We start from the raw sequence: 24,407 nt of genomic DNA, 5'->3' as shown, positions 1-24,407 counted from the left end.
TTCCCTCTTTTTCTCTTTTTCCCATGATGTGGTATACTTGATCTCTGGCTCGGCCCCATTTTTTGCCTCATACTTTAAAATTATCTGAAAAAATGAATGGACGGCATGGATACAATGCATGGGCCCACACAATCTACCTCATTTTTTTCAGCCAAGACCTAGACCAAAAAAAAAAAAGAAGGTAAAGATGTCAGGAATTGGAGAGCTGATTTAGGCGACACCCGAACTCCCCTAAGACCATGCGGCCATTAGTGCGAGGCCCACCTTATTGTATGTATTCCGTATCCAGGTTGTTTATCTATTTTCCAAATCATTTTAGTGTATTATCCAAAAAAATGAAGCACATCCAATTATCAGGTGGACCATACCAAAGGAATTAACGGGCAACAAAAGTTCCGGATCAATCTTATATTTATCTTTTTTCCTTTCATCCAGGCTTACGTGAACTTATCATCAGATTAGATTGTAAATAAACACTACGAAAACATTTAGATGAGCCCTAAGAAGGTTTTAACTGTAGGGCCTTCGATCAATATTGTTTCCTATGGCATGGTCTACTAGATAGTTGGATTTGTTTCAATTTTGGGATGGTGCTGTAAATTAAGGTGGCAAAACAGATGAATGGTGTGGATATACATGTTTTAATATATTTATAAATGTTATGCATTATATTTGAATATATTTACCTTGGAAGTTTTGTTGAATTTCAATTCAACAAATTCTCCAATGATTCCTCATGTTTTTCAAAAAGTATAATAAATTATGCAACACAAACAATATATACCATATGATAACCTATATGTATATGTATCCCAAGGGCCCAGTACATTGCGCGATACCGGTATTTGGAACACTGGTCTCAATCACACTGACAATGACTTGAGAGAATCGAATGCGTGTTGTAAGTGATAAATATCACACTCTGGAGAGCATACACACTCTTTCAAGCATGCCGCGTGCTCCCTTCTTTCTTTTTTTTGGGTGCACAGGCTGTCTTCGAATAGATGCTGGCTAAAGCAATTCAGACAGGTCGTGATCCTTGAGACGTGCACGACGTACTGTCTCGATTAGAAACTGCAGTGTTTACAATAAGTACGTCACTGGACTCAATGGTGCACAGAATCGACCAGCATACTTGATGCGCGAGGACAGCCAAATTCTGCCAACAAATACCTTTTTCCTATAGATTTGCTAAGCCCTGATGTGCCGAGCCCCACCTGCAAATATGGCACATATTTACTATTGATTTTCTGCCTCAAAAAGCAAGGCAGTTCACTCAGGCGAGCGACAATATAAGAAACAGTCGAATGGGTCAAACAACTTTTATCATCCGTCCATTTTTGTATGCTGTAGCTGACCCGTTGTGTCAATTGGCCTGAATTTTAGGCCAGAGGATCTAAACAGTGTGGTCCACCTGATGGAATGCTTGGATAACATAGCAATTGCCATATCGGCACATGTGCTTGCATGTGGATGGGCAGGTTTCTGCAAGCATGTGGGCTTAACAAACCTCCATTTTCCTTTTTCTTTTTCTTTTTTCAGATAACTAAAAGTAACAAATGAACAAGGGCCACTGCTAGAGCACTAAAAAATAGCCCATTACCAGAGTCTAACAACAAAGAACATTTTCGTTCCACAATGCCCATCACAGCGATGACTTAAACCTTGCGTGACTCCTATCACACGATTAATGAGTTTGCTACTTATCTTTCATTAGAAAATAAAAATATGAAGGTTTTAAGTATATTGTCAATAGAAAGTTATTCAGTGTCTTTCACATTTATCCTGAGAGCACAATTAAAAGATTGGGTACTCAAAAAGTTCGATTCTTTTGCCAGTGGAAAGTGGGAAGACTTGGAAATCAGTCATGCTTATTATTGCCGTTTGCTTCCACTGCTTGTGGAACCGGTTGCACTTTGCCCAATGCTTCTCCAACCTGCAATGATCAAAGCCATCTATCTGTTAAATTATTGTCAACAAAAAGTCAGTGCACATTCTGGCCCACCAAAGTGGTGGGCATCAAACACTTAACAGGAAGCATTTTCTGTAACAGGATAAACATCAGCGCCTCACTCTTGAGTTCCATCTCCCTACATACACAACTGCTATTGCCATTCCTCTTACCAAAATGATTCCAACAGCTGCTATTGCCATTCCTCTTACCAAAATGATTCCAACAGCTGCTATTGCCATTCCTCTTACCAAAATGATTCCAAACACATGCGCACATGCACAGACGCACACACAACTGCTATTGCCATTCCTCTTACACACACACACACACACACACACACACACATATGAGGTTGAGCTCTGTGGACCCCAATGTAAAGTGAGTCGACATCCACGCCATCAATTAGATGCACCCTTCCATGGTGAGCCATGGACCTAAAAATCAGGCCAAGCCATCACTTAGGTGGGCCACACCATAGACAATACTTAAGAGTGGATGCTCACCCAATGAAATCTTCCTGATTGTTTATTGGGCCAACAAAGATGGGGTTCAGACATCTAACCCGTCCACTCTGTGTCACACTTAGATGAGGGGTCATGCCAAATTTCAGGCCATTCCAAACTCAAGTAGGCCCCACCAAGTGCTATTGCCATTCCTCTTACCAAAACGATTTAAAAAAAAAAAAACTTGCTAGTGCCATTCCTCTTAGCAAAATGATTCCAACACACACACACACACACACACACACACACACACACGCACGCACGCTCACACGCTCACACATGCACGCACGCACACACACACACGCACGGTCCCATGCTCACACACGCACACACATGCTTGGGAATAGGTTCTATGAGGTTGAGCTCTGTGGACCTCAATGTAAAGTGAGCCGACATCCACACCATCAATTAGATGCACCCTTCCATGGTGAGCTATATTCCTAAAAATTAGGCCAGTCCATCACTTAGGTGGGCCACACCATAGACAACAGTTAAGAGTGGATGCCCACCCAATGAAATCTTCCTGATTGTTTATTGGGCCAACAAAGATGGGGTTCCGACATCTAACCCGTCCATTGTATGTCACACTTAGATGAGGGGTCACGCCAAATTTCAAGCCACACACGCACACGCACACACGCGCGCGCGCGCACACACACACACACACACACACACAGGCACCACCAAGTGCTTTTAAATCTTCTAGGCATGATTTTACATGGTTTCATATTGTATGGCCCAAGTTCTGGATACGGCTGATTTATAGGACATCCCATAACCTAGAGGGGACTCACTAAATGCACGGTCTAGATGTTCAACACATGTCACAGTGGCGCCCACATAGCTCGACCACATGGGAAATTTCCATGAGGTTGACATCATAGAACCTTTTCCCTGTGTGTGGGAGCACATGTGTGTGTACATGTATTTATGTACACGTACGTGTATATGTATATGAGAAAGTCAAGTTCATATGATTAAATAGTAGGTCGCTGATCCCCCATCCCACATATAGCTGCAGCAACATATTCAGGTGTGGAAGTGGGGTAGGCCCCATTTTCAAAATGTAAACAAGTATAAATAGGTAGGAAGCGGGAGTGGAAGTCCGAAGCAGGGATTCAAAGTGGGAGTGGCACCTAGTTACAAGCAATGTTCGAAATATCGGTATCGCATTATGTATCGCATCCTTAGGATACAAATACGTATCGGTTATCGCTCAGGATATATCGTTTGTATTGGGTAATTTATCACACTTTTTGGGAAACATGAGGAATATGGTTGAATTTTTCAATGAAACTTCAGGGATTGTTAAAAAAGACCTTAATACATACTTTTAAATTATAACATCTCAAAATAGAAGTGCACATAATAGGTTTCCTTCGTATAGGGTCCTAAGTTGTGTTGTCTTGAACTAATGCAACTATATTCAACTTGAATGCATAACATTTAGAGTATATGTGATGATCATTTCATCAAACACTCTTTGAAATTAGTCTTAATTGACAGCTGGTTGAAGGGAAATTTCGAAAAAAATAATAATAATAATAATTTTTAATTAAAAAATGATATTTTTTTTTTCAAAAATTGGTAAGGACTTGAACAAATCAGTAGATCAGCCCTCATTCATGCTTGATTTCATGTTTGGAGTGCAACTTTGCAAGAAATTTTGGAGAAATTGGAGAAATTTCAAATTTTCCTCAATTTTCGCCTAATCGAACCACCTACGCTCAAATTTCGAAATTGGAGTATATGTGATAATCATTTCATCAAATACTCCTAAATACTTTGAAATTAGTCTCAATTGACAACTGGTTGAAGGAAAATTTTGAAAAGAACATGGAGAGGAGAACATGAAGAACCAATGGATATCGAAACCAAAGCTCCAAGTCCATGATGTTTCATGCAAAACATGAAGAACCAATGGATTTCTAACCATTTGACACTGATTTAACATAATTTCAACAAAAAAAAAAAAAAAAGGAATCGAAAATTGAAAATACTCACTAGATCGAACATGTGGGATATATCAGCACCTACCTGTGTTTCATATCGCACAGGTGGAATACAAGATATATCGTAGGATATATCGGCCGATATCGTCGATATTGAAAACATTAGTTACAAGGATCCTACAACTAAGAATTCCCACCAAAAACACATGACAGACAGAAAAGCATGTTCATGCTTTTCAATCCAAACTGAAAGGTGTATGAACGATAGATAGGTCAGTGATGAATGGAGCACAAATGGATTTTGAGCAAACACAATGATCAGCTACTACAGCAGTATAGAGGATCCATGTCTTAAAATAATGAAATAAGGATGGAACTAGCCCCACTCAACACAATGTCATCTGCAACTACTACATCTTTTCCTCTTCCCTGTAAACAGAATCCTCAATCCACATTGAGCTGGTAGCAAGAGAAGTGTCAAGAGGACCAAGTGGGACAAGGGGATGCAACTGAGGCAAGTCAGGTTTGATTGACGGTCAACCCAAGCTCGATCTACCTCAAGAGGATCCAACTGGCAATGTGACCCGAATTCAAACATGAGGTGCCTAATCTGAACCCAACCCAAATTCAACCCAATCCAACCCAACCCAACCAGAGCCCAAAACATGTGATTATTCCCAGCCAATATAACCCAACCAGAATTTTGCTCAATCCGAACCCAACGCAATTTCAAGGCGTTTTCCATCCCAAACCCAGCCAAAGGACCTTGACAACCCAACCTGAACTCAGGTTGGGTCAATCAAGTTCAGGTTGACCCTATCCCAAGTTGCAGCCCTAGAGCATACAAATGCAAGGCAAAACATTCATGGAAAAAAAAAAAAAAGACAGGAAAGCAATCCAAAGCCAACCCAACTCCCAACCGTCTTCAGGCAGACAAAAGAAAGAAACCAGATGGACAAGAAAATAAAAATAAAAGGTCAGAATACTAAAGAGTGACATAAAGCTACAATTGAAACAATCCTAACTAAACCAAATTGGTATTTAAAAGGATGGAAGTGGCTCCTAAAGTTAGCACACCCAAGGTTGTCAAGAGGGAAAGTGGGGAAGATTAGGGGATGCGACAGAATGTATAGCAAAAGTGTATCCTTTTCAGCACAAATAATAATATTAAAAAAAAATGCACAGTAGCCAGAAAATTAGGAATTAGAATTAACAAATTACACAAGTATGGCTAGAACAAATATATCCAAGAATTGGATGCCTAATCATTAACCAAAGAGCACAGACCATCTACTGCAGTGAAAACTGTTGATCTGGTGGCCAACTCGTGAAGTAGCATAGCCCAAGAATTAGGGTGATCTGACAATCCTAACAATTGAACAGTGAAATATTTGCTGAGTAAATGTGGACACTTGCTTTTTCTTGCAGGACACTAATACAACAGTAAGATAACTAAAGTGATTTTTAGCTACAACCCCTCCCAGTGACAACCAAGAAGATCACCGATTACACTAGAAGTATGCCATGTTGTTCACAGCAGATTTATGCATAGCAGAATAAATATCAAAGCCGAATAAAATTACCTCCTATAAATGGGTGTTTCGTTGATGGTAGGGACTTCTGTACACTTCAGGCCAAAAACATGGCATTTGCACTTATGGAGGCTTCTATACTATTCCATAACCAGGTCATAATTTGGGCATTTTCCAGGATCCATTGGTAATAAGTGTTGAATTCTTCATCAAGTTTCTCTTTGGTCAAATATTTCAATCTTCCCTTGGCACGACGAAGCAATATTGGAGAGAGAGAGAGAGAGAGAGAGAGAGAGAGAGAGAGAGAGAGAGAGAGAGAGACGCTATTAACAACAAAAGAAAAAAATCCCCGTCCTACAGAAAAATAACCCAAATAAGTGGACCTATTCATGCATGATAGTCAATCTCTTTGGAATCTGAAAGAATATTCAAGTTGAGAGCTTATCTGGTGAGTTGAACTTACTTCAATAGGACTTCTATGGAGGTAATTTGAAAATGGGTAAAGAACCATTGGAAAACAACGATATCGCTGGGTCTTAAAAAATTGTACTTGTAGATGGATCCCTCAATTTGAACACTCCTTTCCATCTCATTGTGAAAGGATGCACGTACATTGTAAAGACAAGAAGGTGAAGCATCATGTATCCTACTATACAAAGCAGAGTCTGACATTGACGGAAAGGGGATTGCCGTTGCGGGAGAACCAAAATACCCCATGCCCATACCAAGTTAACAAGCTAAGCGAACCAAGTAGGAAGACACTCTGATGTGGAATTGTCCAGCCAAGCAAGCATGTTACCGATACAGATAGGAGGGGTTAAATCGAATTGGCAGCATCCCGTTGGCATGAACAGATTGGTGGAATCACCTGAGTTAAGAGCTAGAGGGAGGTGGCAAGCATGGGGAAACTTTAAATACCCAAAGGGACAGGTGTCAGGAGAAGAATGCATATAGTAAAGGCAGGGAAAGTCATTGTCATTCCTTGGGAGAATCTCTCTATGGTGATACAACTCATGAGCAGACTTTGAATTTTAAATCCCAACCCCCTAAAATGTGTGTTACATATCGTTGGAGAGTGAACTTAGTGACATTGTCCCATCAGTTCTCTCTGAGAATCGAATGTTGAATCTCTCCTTAGTTGACTCAAGAGTCAAGGTAGTCACTATTGAGAGTGGGCATACTCAGAACACAGCAACCTAGGTTTGACAAAATGGGTTTGGACTTGCAGAAGCTTGTGCAGTAGTGAATGCTCCAAATCAAACGTCCAGGTAGCGAGAGGGATGCATGGAATCACTCCGAAGGCAAGGAATGCATGTTCAGATCTTGAGTTGAAGACCTTTGTAGGCCAAGAATTCCACATGTTGACACTTGCAGGTGGGTAGATTATCTGAGATTCATTGTTTGGGACCTCCATGGAAAGATTGGATCAAAGGTGAGAAATCTTAATCATGGATGTCCCTCTCGGTTTGATAAACCTCTTGTTGAAGATCTCTCTTCACCAAATCGGCCTTATCCTAGGAAATTGTGGAGTGGAGATGTTGCCAAGAAAAACGCATACAAATCAGAGGAAGAAAATCAGAAGGAACAACACCAAATGCTGAGGAACTGGTAGGAACCAAATAGGACAAGTTTCTTCTCTCTGCAGAACAGGAGAACCAATTCATGAGGTCATTCAATCAAAGGACCTGAGGTCAGCATCTGATAATGTGCCAATATGCTTGGAATCAGGCAGAATTTCTTCAGTGCTCTCTCCATTTCGCTTCCAAAATTAGTGGCTGAATAAGTTGGTTTGTGGATATGGTGGCATCATGGTGACCTGCTGGGAGGAATGTAGAATAGAGAGGTTGGAGAGGTATAAGCTTGTGAGGAAGCTGCAGTGGACTAAATCCAAAATAAAGGATTGAAGCAAGTCAATCTTGGTGCAGATGACATTAGAAAGCTATCATTTACAGATATTGATGCATCAGAAAGGAAAGAGGAAAGCGCTCAAATGGAAGAGGCTGACAAGGAGAATAAGGAGCTGCTCAAGTAAATAATAATAATTCGATTTTGAAAAGAGAATACTAGAAGAGGCAGCATGCATACAGGGATCTAGGGTTGTGAATGGAGCATGCGCAAGGGAAATGATGAGTCAGGAGACCATTTATTCTCCACTAAAATGTCACTTTGAGCTGTATGGAACTTCTTCTTTGATCTTTTCAGAGTATCTTGGAGCCTCCATGGAATTGCTATTGGAAGATGGTGCTGGCAGCAATCATGTGGAGCATTTGGAAAGAGAGAAACCAAAAAGAAGTTAAAGGTAAAGGGCATTCAATTGAAGCATTAAAGCATAAAAAACTCTACATGGTTGTGAGTTGGGTGATGCCTCTTTCAAATTTAGAGGGATCTATTTCTCCAATCTCACGAAGAAGTAGAATTCTATAATTCAAGAGATGACTTAGTGTTGGGGCCATCTCCCTGGGAATGTGGTTTTGGATTTTATTTTATTTTTAAATATTTTTTTTTAATGTCTTCTCATCCCATCTATTGTTGGTTTTTTGTTGACGAGATGAACAAGGGTAAATGAAAAATCTAAAGGTTTAACAAATCAGTTAGACTTGAACAGAGTATAAGATATGCAATTTTAGTAAAAATAGTAGTTAAGATTGTTGATCAAATACCTGAACGACCATTTTCAATATCCTGTTAGATAATTCAATTATATGGAGAGATTGAGGATGTTGCTCATCAAGCTGGGTGGAAAAAGTGCAGATGTGCCTCTGGAGTTCATTGTGATCACCGTATACCAATCCAAGGGGAGATTTTATAGTATAGAAATAAGACAAGCCATGCTTTATGGAACACAATGTTGGGCAGTCAAGGAAAACATGTTCAGTGGATGAGCTTAGCTGAAATCAGGATGTCGAGATGGATGACTGGCAAGATGAGAAGGATAGAATTAGACATGAATGCATTTGGGGGAAAATATAGTAGCACCAATACGTAATAAGAGGGAAAGTAGACTTAGATGGTTTGCACGTGCAATGGAGACCAAGAATTGCACCTGTTAGGAGTGAGTTGCTTCAAGTTGAAGTCTCACTTTTGCAGTACAAATTGTATCATACCATATATATATATATATATATATATATATATATATATATATAATGTCATGCAGTACTTGTTCTCTCTGTTGCATCTCACCAGTACCTCCTTATTTTGCTCAGCAAAGCATCGACTTGCTTCAAAGGTTTGGCAGAACCAACAATTTATGAATTATTTTAGTTAGCCACTCATCTCTACATCATCATTGCCATTCCCAAAAAAAAAAAAAAAAAAAGAATCTCTTAAGCAGATTCCCAGCCAACATTCCTAGCCAAACTTATATATTGTAAACTTTACCATGTACAACAAATAATAATAATAATAATAAAATTAAGCATCATGTTAAGAGGAATTCGCATGCATAATTTCTGGATATTTACTTCATGACCTATGGATGGTCTAACTGAAGTTATGGCCCTTAATAGAGTGGAATGGCGGAAACGGATTCATGTAGCCGACCCCAGTTAGTTGTGATAAGGCTTAGATGACGACAACAATGATGATGATGAAGATGATTTATTGGATAATAATTTAAAAAAACACGCAAACACCATGCAACTTGACATTTTGAAAGGAAATAGGACCATGCACAAGGTATTCCATAATGCTTGCAGGGCCCGTTATGACCATTACGAGACCGTTATGGGCATTACAAGCCATTATGGATCGATTTTTTCGTAATGGCCCTTACAGCCATTACGTAATGGCCATTACGTCACCATCTTGGAATATCTTGACCATGCATCAAATACTTTTTGACAGCAAGGAACTCAGACCAACAACTTACCGGGGAATCCTTCTTGGCAGTAGGCTTGTATGGACAAGCAGGGGGAGCCCTCTCTGGCTTCCTGTATTCCCAACCAAAAAGCCTGTACACTTTTCCCTGCAAGATGAAAAGGAGTTATATATCCAACTAAAAAAATAACGGAAACAAAAGAAAAGTAATTTTGTAGAAAGTAATCGTGCTTCAAAAGATAGCATTGACAAGTGAGCAAAATCATGAAAAGGGAAAGGTTTAAGGGAAATGGGAAGCATGAAAACATAACTACAAAGACGACAGATCCTACTCTGAGGGGCAAGAAGAATCCAAGGCAATATATTCAAAGCCAAGTTGGAAGTATATTCATAGCAAAGTTGGAAGGGAGAAAGAAATGTTGGATATCATAGTTCTATTTTTTCTAGATGAGTACAGGTTTTGAAATAATATCACTGAATTTAGAACAGTGTTTTAAATAGCATTGATATGTAGCTTTGTAGCTTATGCTACATAGCATAGCTTAGCCTTAACACCAAGTAGCTCATGAAAATAAATTACTCACATGTAGCCTACGCTACATGCTAATTTTGCATACTCTACAACACTACATAGCCTGTGGTACACGCTATGTAGCTTACACTACAAGTTATTTTTCCGTAAAACATTAAAATCAATTCATGTTTTCAACGATTTGTTACATTTTCATTTCTTAATAAAAATTAGTTAATCTTTTAAATAATTTTAATAAAATAGTAAAGTAGTAATATTAAATCAGTTAGGTTGCTATTTCTTTACCTTTATACTTAATCATTGCCTATTTTCCTATTATCTTAGGCTATATTTGGTTGCACCACATGTCATTAATTTCATTATTAATCAAACTAATTTCATGATATTTGCTGCAACCAAGCACAACCTCAAGTAGAAGCTACACGCTACATAGCTTAAACCACATGCTTCATAAAGGTGAACTAGCTGCATACCATTTGCTATTTAAAACACTGATTTACAATTTGGACATTTCGTATATTTTTTTTTTTTTTTCTTTTTTTTAAGGTATTCTTTTCCCCAACACAACTTGTATATATGAGTTGTATGCTTCTTCACAACCAAAGGAATTACAAGATGAAAAATCAATAAAACTAAATTGGAATCCTTTCTGGTTTGATAAGTACCTAAGACTCTAAAACGCCTGTCCCTGAGATGAACAATAATGGTTAGAAGTTCCCAATTCCCTATCTGACGCTCTTAAGTAACTTTACAAGCTACGAATAGGTCTTGTAAGTAGGCATCAAAGAAGTTGTGACAAAAAACACTTGCAAGCAGTGATAAGAATAATGAGGTATCTAAAGGGAACAAAACATCTTCAATTATGTTTCCAAGAAGATAGGCTAGCTATATTAGCATATTCAGATGTTCATCTTGGTTGGAATGAAGAAGATGGTAAGTCCCCCTGATCATGTTTCCTCTTTGGAGGGGATGTTATTGCTCGGGTAGCAAGAAACAAGGATATATTGCCCGGTATACTTGCAATGGTTCTCCTTCTTACATCATGTAAATAAGGAGCTTCAATAAGGATTTGATGTTGACATAGCCCAATGAGCTAGTTCACATGCTCTATAACAGTAAATCACCACTACGAGATTGATAAAAAGTGGAGCTAATAGCTTGAAAGGCAAACTCATTGAAATACAATATGCAAAGGGGGTGGGCGTGGAGCATGCAAGCTCAATAGGATTTAGAATGCCCAAGTCAATGGATTTCAAAGTACTCATATGTTTAATCATGAGTAGCATCTCCATGAAAGTGGGAAATCTTATGATGGGCAAGGGAATTTGGCCCCTATGGCCAAGTCAACAATTATATGGTTTCTCCCATTGTTGTAACGTATGAGAAACCATATCACGTAAAAGGGAATTTGGCCCCTATGGCCAAGTCAACATTCTAAGGTATGGCTATAAGTCCTTATTGCCCTTAAAAGTCATAGAAAACCTATTTTATTAGGGTGATAACCAAACCAATCAATAAATGTCTTCTTAGAACAACTATGCCAAATAAAATACTACCATTAAAACCGCATAGCATTAAAGATTTTTTTTTCAAAAGGAGAGCAGAAAGAAATCAATTAAGGCAATGGATAAGTATCCATAATTACAAGAGAGAGCTTATAAACACCCTCCTTTGACAATTGTTCGAGAGCATAGATGAATGGTAGACACAAGGTGTGTTTCAACATTGAGGTTTGAAGTTCCCACATTGAGGTCTTCAGTTCAAGCCAACTTATTTATCCAAAAAAAACAAAAAAAAACTCCTCTAGCAAAAAACTCATAATGGAGTTTTCTTCTCTAGACAGATGGTTATAAAAAGTAGGCACAAAACAGGATCCATAATGCAACACACGAGAGGTGCTTCTCAAGGAGACGAGAGGTAATGTGATGCAGGACACATGATTTAATGCTAGCATGCAACGTGGAGATTATGAAAGAGTCCATAAAGTAATTCAATTAACAAAAGATGTTAACCTACCAATTAATTAAGAGTAAACAATAGGAAATAAAATCTGATTTAACATAAATCACATGCCCGCATGTTAAGAATTCACATAAATCAATTAAAACTAGGACCGATGGAAGGATAGAACTTCCAATTTAGCATAGGCACGTTCCACACTCAATGTACATATTTGTAGGCTTTATTATTAGGGTCAAGAAAGGAAAAAATCTGAAATTAGGAAAATTAGGATTCATGGGAATTGGGGATTTTATAATTAGGGTTTTTAGAAATTGGAAAAAATAAGAAATTGAAGATCTAGAGTTTAGAAGGTTGTAATGGGAAGAAAAAGAAGAAGATAAGAGAAGAAGAAGAATACCTTTTGAAGAAGAGAGAGAGGATGAAAGAAGAAGAATACCTTTCGAAGATGAGGAAGATGAAGGATGTACCTTGAGGAATCCACCACCAACCAAGTTTGTACCTTTCCACAATTCAATTGGAAGAGAGGAATTTTTTTTTTTCAAAAAAAAAAAAAAAAAAAAAAAAAACCCTAGTAAACAATGAGGAAAATTCCTTCACACAAAAGATCTTCTCTCTTCTTTTTCTTCTTCTCAAATCTCCACTAGGGTTGGAACTCCACTCCCGTTGTGGTTTTATAATTAAAAAATTTAGAATTAAAATTCAGCATAATTACAACTATGCCACTCACTTAAGTAAAGCGGCCCATCATCCAAAATAAGAAAACTAAAACATTTATTATCAATCTCAACCATGAAATAAATCCTAAAAATAACAAGAAACATAAAGAAAGCAAGATCAGAGTCCAAGGGGGTCCAGATCAGAAAGATCTGGTGGCCCAATGGCCTGATCGACAAGATTCAACGGTTAGATTGACGCGAAATAGAAATCCTATAAAAATAGTCTCTTAAGCAGCCCACACGCATCATCCCAAGGTGGGGCCTTCCTGATGCACGTCCAATGCATATGGGGTCTTCAAAATGGCCCAACGGGCCCCATCTAGAACTCATCTCCCATCTATAAAGAAAGTTGGGCTGATGTGAGTGGTCATCTTCGTTTCTGGTACACCTGAGTAGGTCATCTGATGTCCCCATCAATTCCCCTCGGCTGAGGAGATTTAGCCTCTAGCGAAATAAAACTGCAGTGATGCTCGAGGAGGTCTGGGTCTCGTCATTGAAGCTCGAACTCTATGATCCACGTACTGTCTGATTTTAGTCTACCCTTCTACCTGACAAGGTACTCCTGGTAACCACCATGTCGTGTGCAAACCGCTTCTTCATCTAAGATATCCTCCATCTCCTCTATTCTCATAGGTATGGATGGTACGGATGGTAAAGGTTGAGAAGAGGGTTCAAGTAATGGTCATAGGTTTTAGGACAACTCAGGGGCATCATCATCAAAGTTCATGTGAGGGTTTGGAGAATGTCCATGAAACGGTACAAGATCTTCCACATTAAATGTAGAACTGATACCCATGTTAGGTGGAAGATCAATCAAGTAAGCATTCAAACCTAGTCTTTTCAAGCTTTTATATGGTTTAGCGCTAGGGCTTGTAATTTTTTTATAGTTTTTTGTGGAAACCCTTTTGGACATATTTTAATTATGACTTCATCACCCATAACAAACTCTTTAAACCCATGGTGTGAGTTAGCAATCATTTTGTATGTTTCATTACTTATATTGATTCTTTTTCTAATCTCAACATGCAAGTCATGCATATGTTGTCTAGATGCACATAAAAACTCTGGAGGCCTATGGAACACGGACATGGGTATGCAATCTATAGGGGTCCTAGGCTCATCTACTTGCCTTTCCAAATCCACTTCCTCCCCAAGACTCATTTGATCGTGATGAAGGTTTGGTAGAGTCAATGCGTGAATGTTCCGCACGGGTGTAAGCTCATCCAATATGTCCACTGGAATAACAACACTAGCCTCCCCTGATACCAGACTCACCTCATATGGTAACTCTATATTAACCTCGGATGTAACCTCAGGTGGCATCTCCATAATAACCTTAAGTGTGACCTCACTTGCCACGTAGGCATATAATGTCAAATCAGTTTTAGTCTCTTTCAGACTCTTTGGCATTAACTATAGGAAGAGACTCGAGCCGGAGTTTTGTCACACCTTCAGGACCATGTTTCTTGACGTCCTCCTTTTCCAATGTGCTTTTGGGCAGGAGAGGCTTCAAGACAATCCTTTTACCTTCATATTGAAACGAACACGTATTCAAGCGACCGAACAGTATTGTGTCCCTATCATACAACCAAGGCTTGCCCAAAATAATGTGACCTATATCCATAGGCAAAACATCACACCACAACGTGTCCGTATAGGAACAAAACTAGATGGGAATGGGACAACATTGAGAAACCAAAATTGAAAATGAGTCCAACCCATGAGACTTAATAGGGCTAAGGTTGAGAAACGACTAACATACCTAAGCGGTCCACAGTGCGAGCATATACCACATTGATGCAACTGGCACTATCAATGATCACCTTGCAATTTTTGCCACCATACTTGGCATATGTGTGGAAAATTGAATTCTTGCGCCAATCATCACTTTTTACAATCTGACTTAAGGCGCAGCTAATAATTGCAAGTGGCACAGTCTCAACTCCTTCAATTTGATCCTCGGCTTGTGATTGGACATCTTCTCCAATGTCAGGGTTCACTTGAAGGGAGGCTTCAAGCCGATTGATACGCGCCTTGGTCACAGTCAATTGAGTCACGATGGTCTTATTGTGCGCTTCAATAGCCGTCGGACGATTGTTGATAGTGTTAAGGGCCTCGGCAATCTGTTCTAGATTCATTGTGGGATGTAGGCCAAAACCATGTCCTGAGGCTTCAAGCTGATTGATACGCGCATTGGTCACAGTCAATTGAGTCGCGATGGTCTTATTGTGCGCTTCAATAGCCGTCAGACGATTGTTGATAGTGTTAAGGGCCTCGGCAATCTGTTCTAGATTCATTGTGGGATGTAGGCCAAAACCATGTCTTGAGCAAGTGGGCATACACAAGGACACTCTAAAGGAAACCTTAGGTCCTAGAACAACAATGTGATGACAATGATAGCACTAAATTAGATATTACGCTAGACACACCAACCTAAAATGCACATAATAAATTTCCTTTGTATAGGGTCTTAAGCAATGCGTTGTTTAACTGAACTAATGCAACTATATTTAAATTGAATGCATGATATTTATAAATATATCAAAGTCATGTATGGAAACACAACCAATTCATTGAAAAACAAAAGAAGAAGTAAAAATTGAGAAATATACATATCAATGATGGGACTGGTTGTGGCCTAGACCCACATAGTCTCCATCTCGACGGGGCTGAGAATAGTACTGCTGCTCCACAAATCGACAATATTGTGCCCAGGTCATAGTAAAGTGGTACCAGTTAAGATATTCCCTAACATAACGCTGGTACTCATCCTCACCGAATTGTATCAATACGCCCACCCGTGGGTACTGCGTAATCGACACAATCTGTAATTGATATGGATCTGGGAAGGGCACATATAAAGCTCCCTGGTATCCATATTGTTGGCCATATCCATACTGCTGCACATATCCCTGCCCATATGCAGAAGTGAACTCCTGACCATGGTTGAAAAATGATGTGCCGTAACTGCTGGAGTCACTTGCTGCATATCCACTAGGTCCATATCCATGCCCATACTATGGCACAGAACTTGAGCTACTCTCCTGTGTTTGTGATTCGGATTCATGTTGTGGCCTGTAACTCGAGCTCCCCTCCCTCGTCTGTAATCCAAATCTAGAGCCACCTTGCCTGTCAGTTGTCACGAACGCTTGTGTCCCTCATGCATTTTGCCAGTAGTTCCTCCTCAAAATATAAAAGTTTTTTAGTCTGTTTTTTCTGCAGTAACTTTTGACGCATGTATGTCGTATTATAAACAAGACGGGGTCGTGGTTCTCCTGGACGAGAACCATGGTTAGGGTCCTGCATGGAATGATCGAAATTCTCCTCCCCGGTGAAAGGGCTAAGAGGCCTCTTATCCTAACTCCCAACCACGCCGTAATCATCCCCGTCGCCATCATCATCATCACCATTGTCATCATCCTTACTGTCATCAGAGTCATCTTCACCCTTATCGCAGCCATCACCATCACCATCATCGGACTCATTCCCCGCATCACTCTCTGACTCAGTCTCGGTGTCAGACAATGTCTCCCTGCCACGTGTCCCGCATGATAGTGACTGCCGTAGGCTACCCACCGAACTCTTCGTCAATAGGTCGAATGCCTCATCAGGAGACCTTTGTTGCTCCACATGTGCGTCAACATCAATCCCTTATGTCTCTGCTTCTGCCGCAACATGTGGCTCTGGTCGCCCATCCAAGGTATCCAAGTCATCTGACCTAACCCACTAGTAAACTGGATCATCATCCTCATCCCCAACATATGCATGTTGTCCGACCGTCATCAGGTTCAGTGGGTCTTCTTGCGCTTTTCTTCTTCCTTCTGCGCAGAGCAGCCTCTCTCATAACTTCATATTATAGTTACAATACACTAGCTTCTGAAGCTTCTCATATCATATTCTATTACGTTTACATGTGTGGATGAGGGAGAATGTACTCCAATTCCTTTCACATGGTGACGAGGACACCGTTTGTGCAAGCACACGGACAGCCAGTCGCTGTAAAACCTCGCAGTCAGTCCCGTACATGGACTACCATTCGCCTGCATATCATAAATTTCTTTCATTATTTTAGATTTTCCAAAATAATATGAAATTTATATTTACCGCATTAACTCACATGCCATCATGGTGTTCCTTGACATCACCGCAGGGTGGCACCCAAACATTCCAATCACTTCGCAAAATCTAACAATCTGTTGGTGGCGTATAACAACCAGGATAAGTACTAAATGGTTGAGATGAAGATAAGGAGAATGTAAGTGCGAAACATATTTACCTTAGTACCAAAGGTGCCTTTCCCCATACAATCGGGGAATAAGTGATCGTACACCTCATGTACAGCCCTCTTTAATGAATAATCTTCGTAGAGTTTCCGGCTGTAATGGTATTTGGGATTCAGGAAATACGCTGAAAACCAACATCTACACATCAGTACAACCCTCGCTTATTATTGCATATAGAAAAAAAAAATGTAAATTAAGTACTTACCAACCTGAAGTAGTGGGTGAGAAAGCATCTTCTCCCAGTGGTCATCTATTATTGCATGCACCCACTTATGTGTTGGGAGCTTTAGCCATGATGGCCTCTTTCATCAGCTGTATGGACGGATACAGCGACCCCATCGACGGATTTGTCTCATTGTCCACCATCCTTAACACTATATAAATGGGATCTAGAATACCCGGCACATTACGCACGCGATCCCAGAATGCATTTCTCAACACCAGCTCCTCAATTCTCCAGGTTACTTTCGTCAACCTCCTTTTCCATTCTTCATAATCATTAGGCGAAAAGCTCCCGTAACCCCTGTCTGTGTTTGAGGAGGCTACTTAAGGTGATATAATTTGTAGCGGATCGCGTCGCCTCGGGGCGCACTATATCCCCACCACACCTCTCGCTCATCGCGGCTAATAACCAAGTGTGGTTGTATATGAAGTTTGTGATGAGCCGTTTCAATGGTGTGCGTCACTCTCCACTTTTTTCTGTGGTGGGGTCCACTACACATTTAGATCTAACTCATTGTTTGTGTCATGCTTTAAAATAATCATTCCAAATGAATGTACGGTGTGGATACGACACATACATTATTATGGGACCCATATAACTTGGTGACGTCACTTCAGTGGCGTGTCCGTTACTCAACAGCGGCAGTGGATTGTGTAATGAGTAACTCAGTGCCCTTAGCATACAAAGTAAACTCTATGGGGCCCACCATCATATATATACATTTTATCCACTCCGTCCATCCATTTTACCAGATAATTTTAGGGCTCTATCCCAAAAATGAAGCATATCCAAATCGCAAGTGGAACACACCACCAGAAACAGTGTGAATTGAAATTCTACCGTTGTAAAGTTCTTGGGGGCCACGGAAGCTTTAGATCAACCTGATATTTTTTATTTCCATTTGCAAGTGTAACATCTCTGTCTGTGTGATCTTATGAATATCTTGGATGACAAATAAACATCACTAGGGGCCTTAGAAAGGTATCAACGGTGGACATCAATACTTCCACTCTTTCCTGTTGTATAGTCCACTTGAGGTTTGGATATGCTTCAATTTTGGGATCAACAACTAAAATGATCCTTAAAAAAGGATGGACGGTGTGGATAGACCGCATACAATCAATGTGGACCCAACAGAGTTTACCCGGTACAATAAAATTTCTTCAAACGGAAGCGAATTGCGTCCTTAATACGATAAGCGTAGTGAGTAAACTATGTGGGGTCCAATGTTATTTATGTATTTTATCCAATATGTCCATCCATTTTACCAGATAATTTTAGGGCCTTCGATCGAAACCTAAGAGTATATAGAGCTAAAATGGACCACACCACAAGAAATAGTGTGAAATGAATGTTTACCGTTGAAAAATTCTTAGGGCCCACACAAGTTTTGGATAAACATTATATTTGTTTTTTCCCTTCATCCATGTTAACGTTATCTTATGAACCGTTTGGATGACAAATAAGCATAACTGTGGGCCTACAAAGGTTTCAATGGTGGAAATCGTTATTTCCACTGTTTCCTGTGGTATGGTCCACTTGAGCTCTGGATAAGCTTCAAATTTTGGATCAACCCCTAAATTGATCTGGAAAAACGGATGGACGGTGTGGATAAACCACAAACATTTATAGTGGGCCCAGCATACTCAGTACGATAAGAGCGTAGTACTGAGTAACTAAGTACGCAATCCGATTTCTCTTCAAACCTAATCCACATCCCTCCGTTGCAAACGCAATGCAGCCCTTTCGAAATGCAAGAGGGCCACGAGGGTTCTGGGAGTGAGTTAGCCGCAAGGGTTCTGGAAGCGAGACTTCGGCGAGGGTTCTGGAAGCAAAGGGTTTCGGAAGGAAGAGGGTTCCTCAATCACATTCAATCTGGCCCGATTTCTCGCCGGAATCTCCAAGATATCCTATTGCGAAGAAAATATAGAAGAAAATCGGCAAAAGGAGGGAAATCGAAATTACCTCCGTCAATTGATGGAATGGCCCACCTCCGATCGCTATGGCCATAGGTACTCTCTGATTTTTCCTCTTATTTCTTCTATTTCTTTTATAAAAAAAAAAATTCTGGTAAACAAGTAGCCCCTTTTTATCGTCGTTGTGGGTTGCTAGCTACAGTGGACTCATGAGTCCTCTGCAATTAACCCGTGAGTCTGTCAACAATCCTGGGCAAGCCCGTGAGTGTATCGTGAGGATATTGAGGATATCGCAGATATCGCGCAAAATCTGCGATATATTGTGTGATATCGGCCGATATATCACACGATAACTGAATTTGCGGAATTTTTTAGACTTCCGATGGACGATAACTAAATTTGCGGAATTTTTTAGACTTCCGATGGATATATTGTGGGTTTCGTATCGCTGGGTTGCGATACCGATAATATCGGCCGATATTATCGATATTGCGAACACTATCCATATCCCAAGGGTGCGATAAATAGTGTGATACCGATATTTCAAACACTAACTACAGGTACAATAGATGCTTCGAATTCCTTGCAATCAATTACTTAGTTCTTTAAGAGAAATCAATCAATTAATATTCACATCTTGTTGGATGTTACTATTGATTTAATTGCTCCATTTTCCAATTGGAAGGAATCCTTATTAGATTCCAATTGAGTTATCAAAATTGAATTGAAGAATTAATGTAGGGTTTGTTAAAAGTGAATCCCTGGATCCTTAGTTACTTAGTATTATTGTTTTCAATCCTCTCCTTAATTCGTTGGAAACCATAATTTTATATTAGTTCTAGCAGTGTTCTTATCCATATTAGTCCGTGTGGATCGACCTCGGTCTTACCGAGTATATACTATTTCACAACCCTACACTTGGGGTAGCTAAGACCATAGAGCGTCCGCTAATTGGAAGGGCATCTTGTCGTTTGAGAAAGATTTTCATATCAGGGTTGGTTTCTGTTCACAACCCCAAGTGTAGGGTTGCGATGTAGTAATAATCTCAGTGAGACCGAGGTCGAATCCATAGGGACTGAACTTGTGTGTCTTCTAAAAGTAACTAGAACTAGAACTAGAAAAAGATGAAAACCTAAATCTGGAAGTATAGAGTAATTGTGAGAGATTTAATGAAAAACTTAAGGAATTCAAAGGTGGGAAACTAGGGTTTCCAAGGATCCACTTGTAGGTTCTCAGGATGCTACTTTGCTTGATTCAAGGGCGAAGAGATTTGTCAGATCTTTGAACTTCTCATAGATCTAATCATCAATGGATGAGAGTTGTGAGGATTTGGAAGTGATTCCATCACCTAACCATGCCCAGGAGACAAGGCAAACAACAGGATCTACCAATCACACAACCAATCATAAGAGAAATGTGAAGGTTAGGAGGGATTCCATCATCTTACCATGCCCAAGGGACGATGGTGAACAATAGGATCTCTTAATTTCACAATCTCAATTCAAGAAAAGAAGATATCTCAAGCTATCGCAGATCTATTGTAATTTGTCATAACAAACCATTAAAAACCAAAAATATTCCTTCATAATCAAACTAGAATCCAAGAGAGTTCAATAAAATATGAATCAAAACAAATAAAATATCTCAATCACACTACAAGCTTCACCTCTTAGCCTTAGCTAAGAGGTTTAGCTAAACATAGACATGATTGAACTAAGAACTCTTAAGAAAAACATAAAAACTATTAAGGAAAGGGAAGCAAAACTCTTGGCGACGGCTTCTCCATGCTTTTGCTCCACTCCTCAAACCCTAGAAGATGCCTAGGAATATCCTAGGGACCCCTATTTATAGTTTTGCAACTCAAACTTTCGCACGGAGTTGAAAAATTCCGGAAACCGCTTCAAATTTTTGCAATTCATGTGTTGTCTGCGTAACCCAGGACTGGTCGAGGACATCCCTCGACTGGTCGAGGGTCATCTTTGATTGGTCGAGGGTTTCCTTCGACGGGTCGAGGATGACTTGATTTTAGATGATTTTTTCGCTGGTGTTCGAGTCGAGGAATCCTCGATTGGTCGAGCAGGGCCAGGACTAGTCGAGCAGGAGCCAGGACTAGTCAAGGATTACGCAAATTCACTTCAAAACTTCATTTCTCTTCATTCTTGACTTGGTTTTCTTGGATCTGTGGCATGTGAATTCTTCATTCTTAGTCTTCTAAGATCTAATCTTTGGCTTTGTGATTCTTGAGCGTTAAATCTATGCTTTTAGTATCCTTTTCAATCCTAGCTCTTAAATTCACCTTGCAACACAAACATGATTAAAATAGGACATTAAGCATTATCATGTTCATAAAATCAAGTAATAAATGGGGTCCAATATGCAATATTTGACCCTCAACACAATCCCCAACCAGCGTTTTGCTAGTCCTAAGCAAAGCATGTGAAAAATGAACTTTAATGCGCAATGTTCAAACCTTTTTCAGAAAACAATCTTTTGTGTAATCAAGTATGAATGAGTAGACCGAATGATGAGAAAGTGAGATTTTGAAAACCTAGAGTCGAATCACATAAGCAATCAATCAAATAAGTTCCTTATCCATTAAGTCAGAGCATAGTTCGCATATCAAGTTTTTCAACGTTCTCAGTGAAAATACTATCTTTTCATAATGTTAGCCATGCTCATCACTTCAAGATTGGTTGAAAACTCAAGTACTGATTCCGAACTTATCCCATTTTCCTTCTTTTTACAGTTTTTGATTTTATATCGACGGTCATTTATATTCATTCAGTCTTTTCATCTTTTCTCTTTTCTTTCAGATTTTTCATTCTTTTTCAGACTTTTTCAATCTTTTCACCATACATGACCCTTTTTGTCGATCCCCTATTTTTTAACTGGTTCTTGTCTTCTTTTAAGGTGGATAAAATTCTCCAAACTCGGTTCTCAATATCTTTCAATGATCACCATACTAACAATTAGAAAATCCAGTACTATTCACAGAAACAATTTGAATGTGTCTTGTGATCAAACTTCCTCTTAATCAATTGAATGTAAGAACCATAAGTGATATGCTACTTAGTTGATCAAACTCCAACAATTTAAAATTCGGTTTCTATCATATCATCATACTCAAAACAGTCTTAAATGCATAACTTATCGCTTTCCAAATAGATAAACATTGAAATTTTAAAAAAAAATTGCAAATTTTGCTCAAAACCTACAAAAACACTGATTAGTTTACCTAATCTCCCATCCCCAACCTAAAATCTACGCTGTCCTCAATGTAAAAGAAATAAGCATGATTTGCAAAAGAGACAACGTAATGGAAGGAGAAGTGATGGAAAGATAGTACCTGATGAAGGAATTTTGAGGCTTTTTCCAAAGGATCTCAGCGTGAAGGTGGGTTAGCACAAGAATTAAACGATCGAAAAGCAAACTATCCTAAACAAACGGAAAGCAAACTATCCTAAAACAACGGAAGCAAACTATCCTAGTCCTAAATTCTGTGAAAGCAGTAAATTCTAATCCTCAACTGTGAAAGCACGGGAAATCTACTCAGTCATGCATCCAGGTTCTTCCTCCTGTCAGTATCTTGATAAATTTCTCAGAAGGTTTCTCAAGAAGATCATCCAAAAGCCCTTTTTGTAGCAGGCTTGGATGTCCTGGAGCATGAATGTCTAAAAAAATTGATGGACCTCAGCATAAAGTTTCCTTTTAATCTCCTGAAGCGTCCAAAGTATATACAATTCACTTGTGGCAGAAAAAGTTTCGAAGTTAGTACACCACGATGAATCAGAAACTACAAGTGGAATTTAGAAAAATTCTTAGTAGGTGTAGTCTCAACACACTTAAGTTTCAATCTTCGGTTCAATTTTCAGCTCCTCCTCCTTTAATGGTAAACATTCAGGATCTGGGGGAGGAGGTTCTTCAGAATAAGGGTTCTCTCGGTCAGTAACAACTACCGAGGTATTGCATTGCCAGGCATCCGCTATGTCTTGTATCATGGGATTGTTTATATCCACAAAATGCACCGGGCAATCTTCTAAAGAGTCGAAACATTCAGTTGAAAGGAGTTCATTCACCACATCTAGATCTGTAATGATATGCCCAATAACTCCTTTATCTTTTTCGAAAGTAGAAATAGCATACTCTCTTGTTTTTTCTCAAGGTGGGATGAAATCACCAACGGGTATGTCTCTTCTTGACCTAAGTAAACCTGTTCAAGATCAATGGGCAAAGGTTTTAGGTCAAGCTTCAGTGTCTTGAAGCTAGACGATAGAGGCACTACATCCATTTGGGGCAATTTTTTAAATTGTGGCCTACACCAGTTAACTTCAAGTACCGGCACATCATCAAGCATGGCACCCGTCTCCCTAATCATATCATCATCTAAATCATGGGAGTGGGCCAAGCACGTCTCTAGAGGGTCAAAGGATAAGGTCAAAAGTGTTCTATCTTCCACGAAAGAATCAAACAGGTTAAAATCGTGGAAATCGTCTTCATCCTTTAACTGTTTGCCTGTGTTGAAAAAAATATTCAACTCCAATGTCATATTCCCGAAAGACATACTCATGACTCCATTCCTGCAATTAATGATTACGTTTGAAGTGGCAAGGAATGGGCGACCAAGAATGATGGGAATTTAAGTGCTCATGTCCATGATGGGTTGAGTATCCAGGATGATAAAATGATGGGGACATCCCGCGCACGCCGGGCCCCCTACGCACGTACGCCAGAAGGAGGGCCCCACCGTCGATTTGGATCGATGACGACGTTCAAGGAGGGCCTCCTAGTTAGAAGATGAAGTTTTGGTTCAAGAAAGTGGACCCGATAGTTAAGAAAAGCCCATCGCGGGATCTCATGATCGTGGCCCACTAGTTGGATTGATTTCATATTTTAGGTTTTGCTTATTTATGTTATTTAGAACATTATGAACACTTCAGATTTCTTTGATTAGTTTTTATTTTAGTTTACTTCATCGCCAAATAATAGGTTGCGCACATGGTGCGAGTTTTGGGGTA

The 24,407-nt window shown here is 39.6% G+C and overlaps 1 protein-coding gene and 1 long non-coding RNA gene across 2 annotated transcripts in view; both read right to left on the bottom strand.

Moving 5' to 3' along the window:
* Positions 1-1,679: 1,679 nt before the first annotated feature.
* The window catches only part of LOC131251305 (uncharacterized), a 40,763-nt gene continuing 18,035 nt past the window's right edge, over positions 1,680-24,407 (bottom strand). The window contains exons 3-4 of the mRNA XM_058251950.1: positions 9,813-9,908; positions 1,680-1,936 (exon numbers count right to left, since the gene is read on the bottom strand). Of these exons, the coding sequence (XP_058107933.1) occupies positions 1,862-1,936; positions 9,813-9,908 (171 nt within the window). The 3' untranslated portion in view covers positions 1,680-1,861. The remainder of the gene's footprint in view (positions 1,937-9,812; positions 9,909-24,407) is intronic.
* Positions 8,411-9,018, bottom strand: LOC131251306 (uncharacterized). Its single transcript, XR_009173728.1, has 2 exons — positions 8,918-9,018; positions 8,411-8,824 (listed from the first exon to the last, which is right to left on the bottom strand). It is a non-coding gene; the product is annotated as an uncharacterized LOC131251306 (long non-coding RNA).

Source organism: Magnolia sinica, chromosome 7 (assembly GCF_029962835.1).
Source record: "Magnolia sinica isolate HGM2019 chromosome 7, MsV1, whole genome shotgun sequence".
Lineage (NCBI taxonomy): Eukaryota > Viridiplantae > Streptophyta > Magnoliopsida > Magnoliales > Magnoliaceae > Magnolia > Magnolia sinica.
This window is presented reverse-complemented; position numbering and strand designations above follow the sequence as displayed.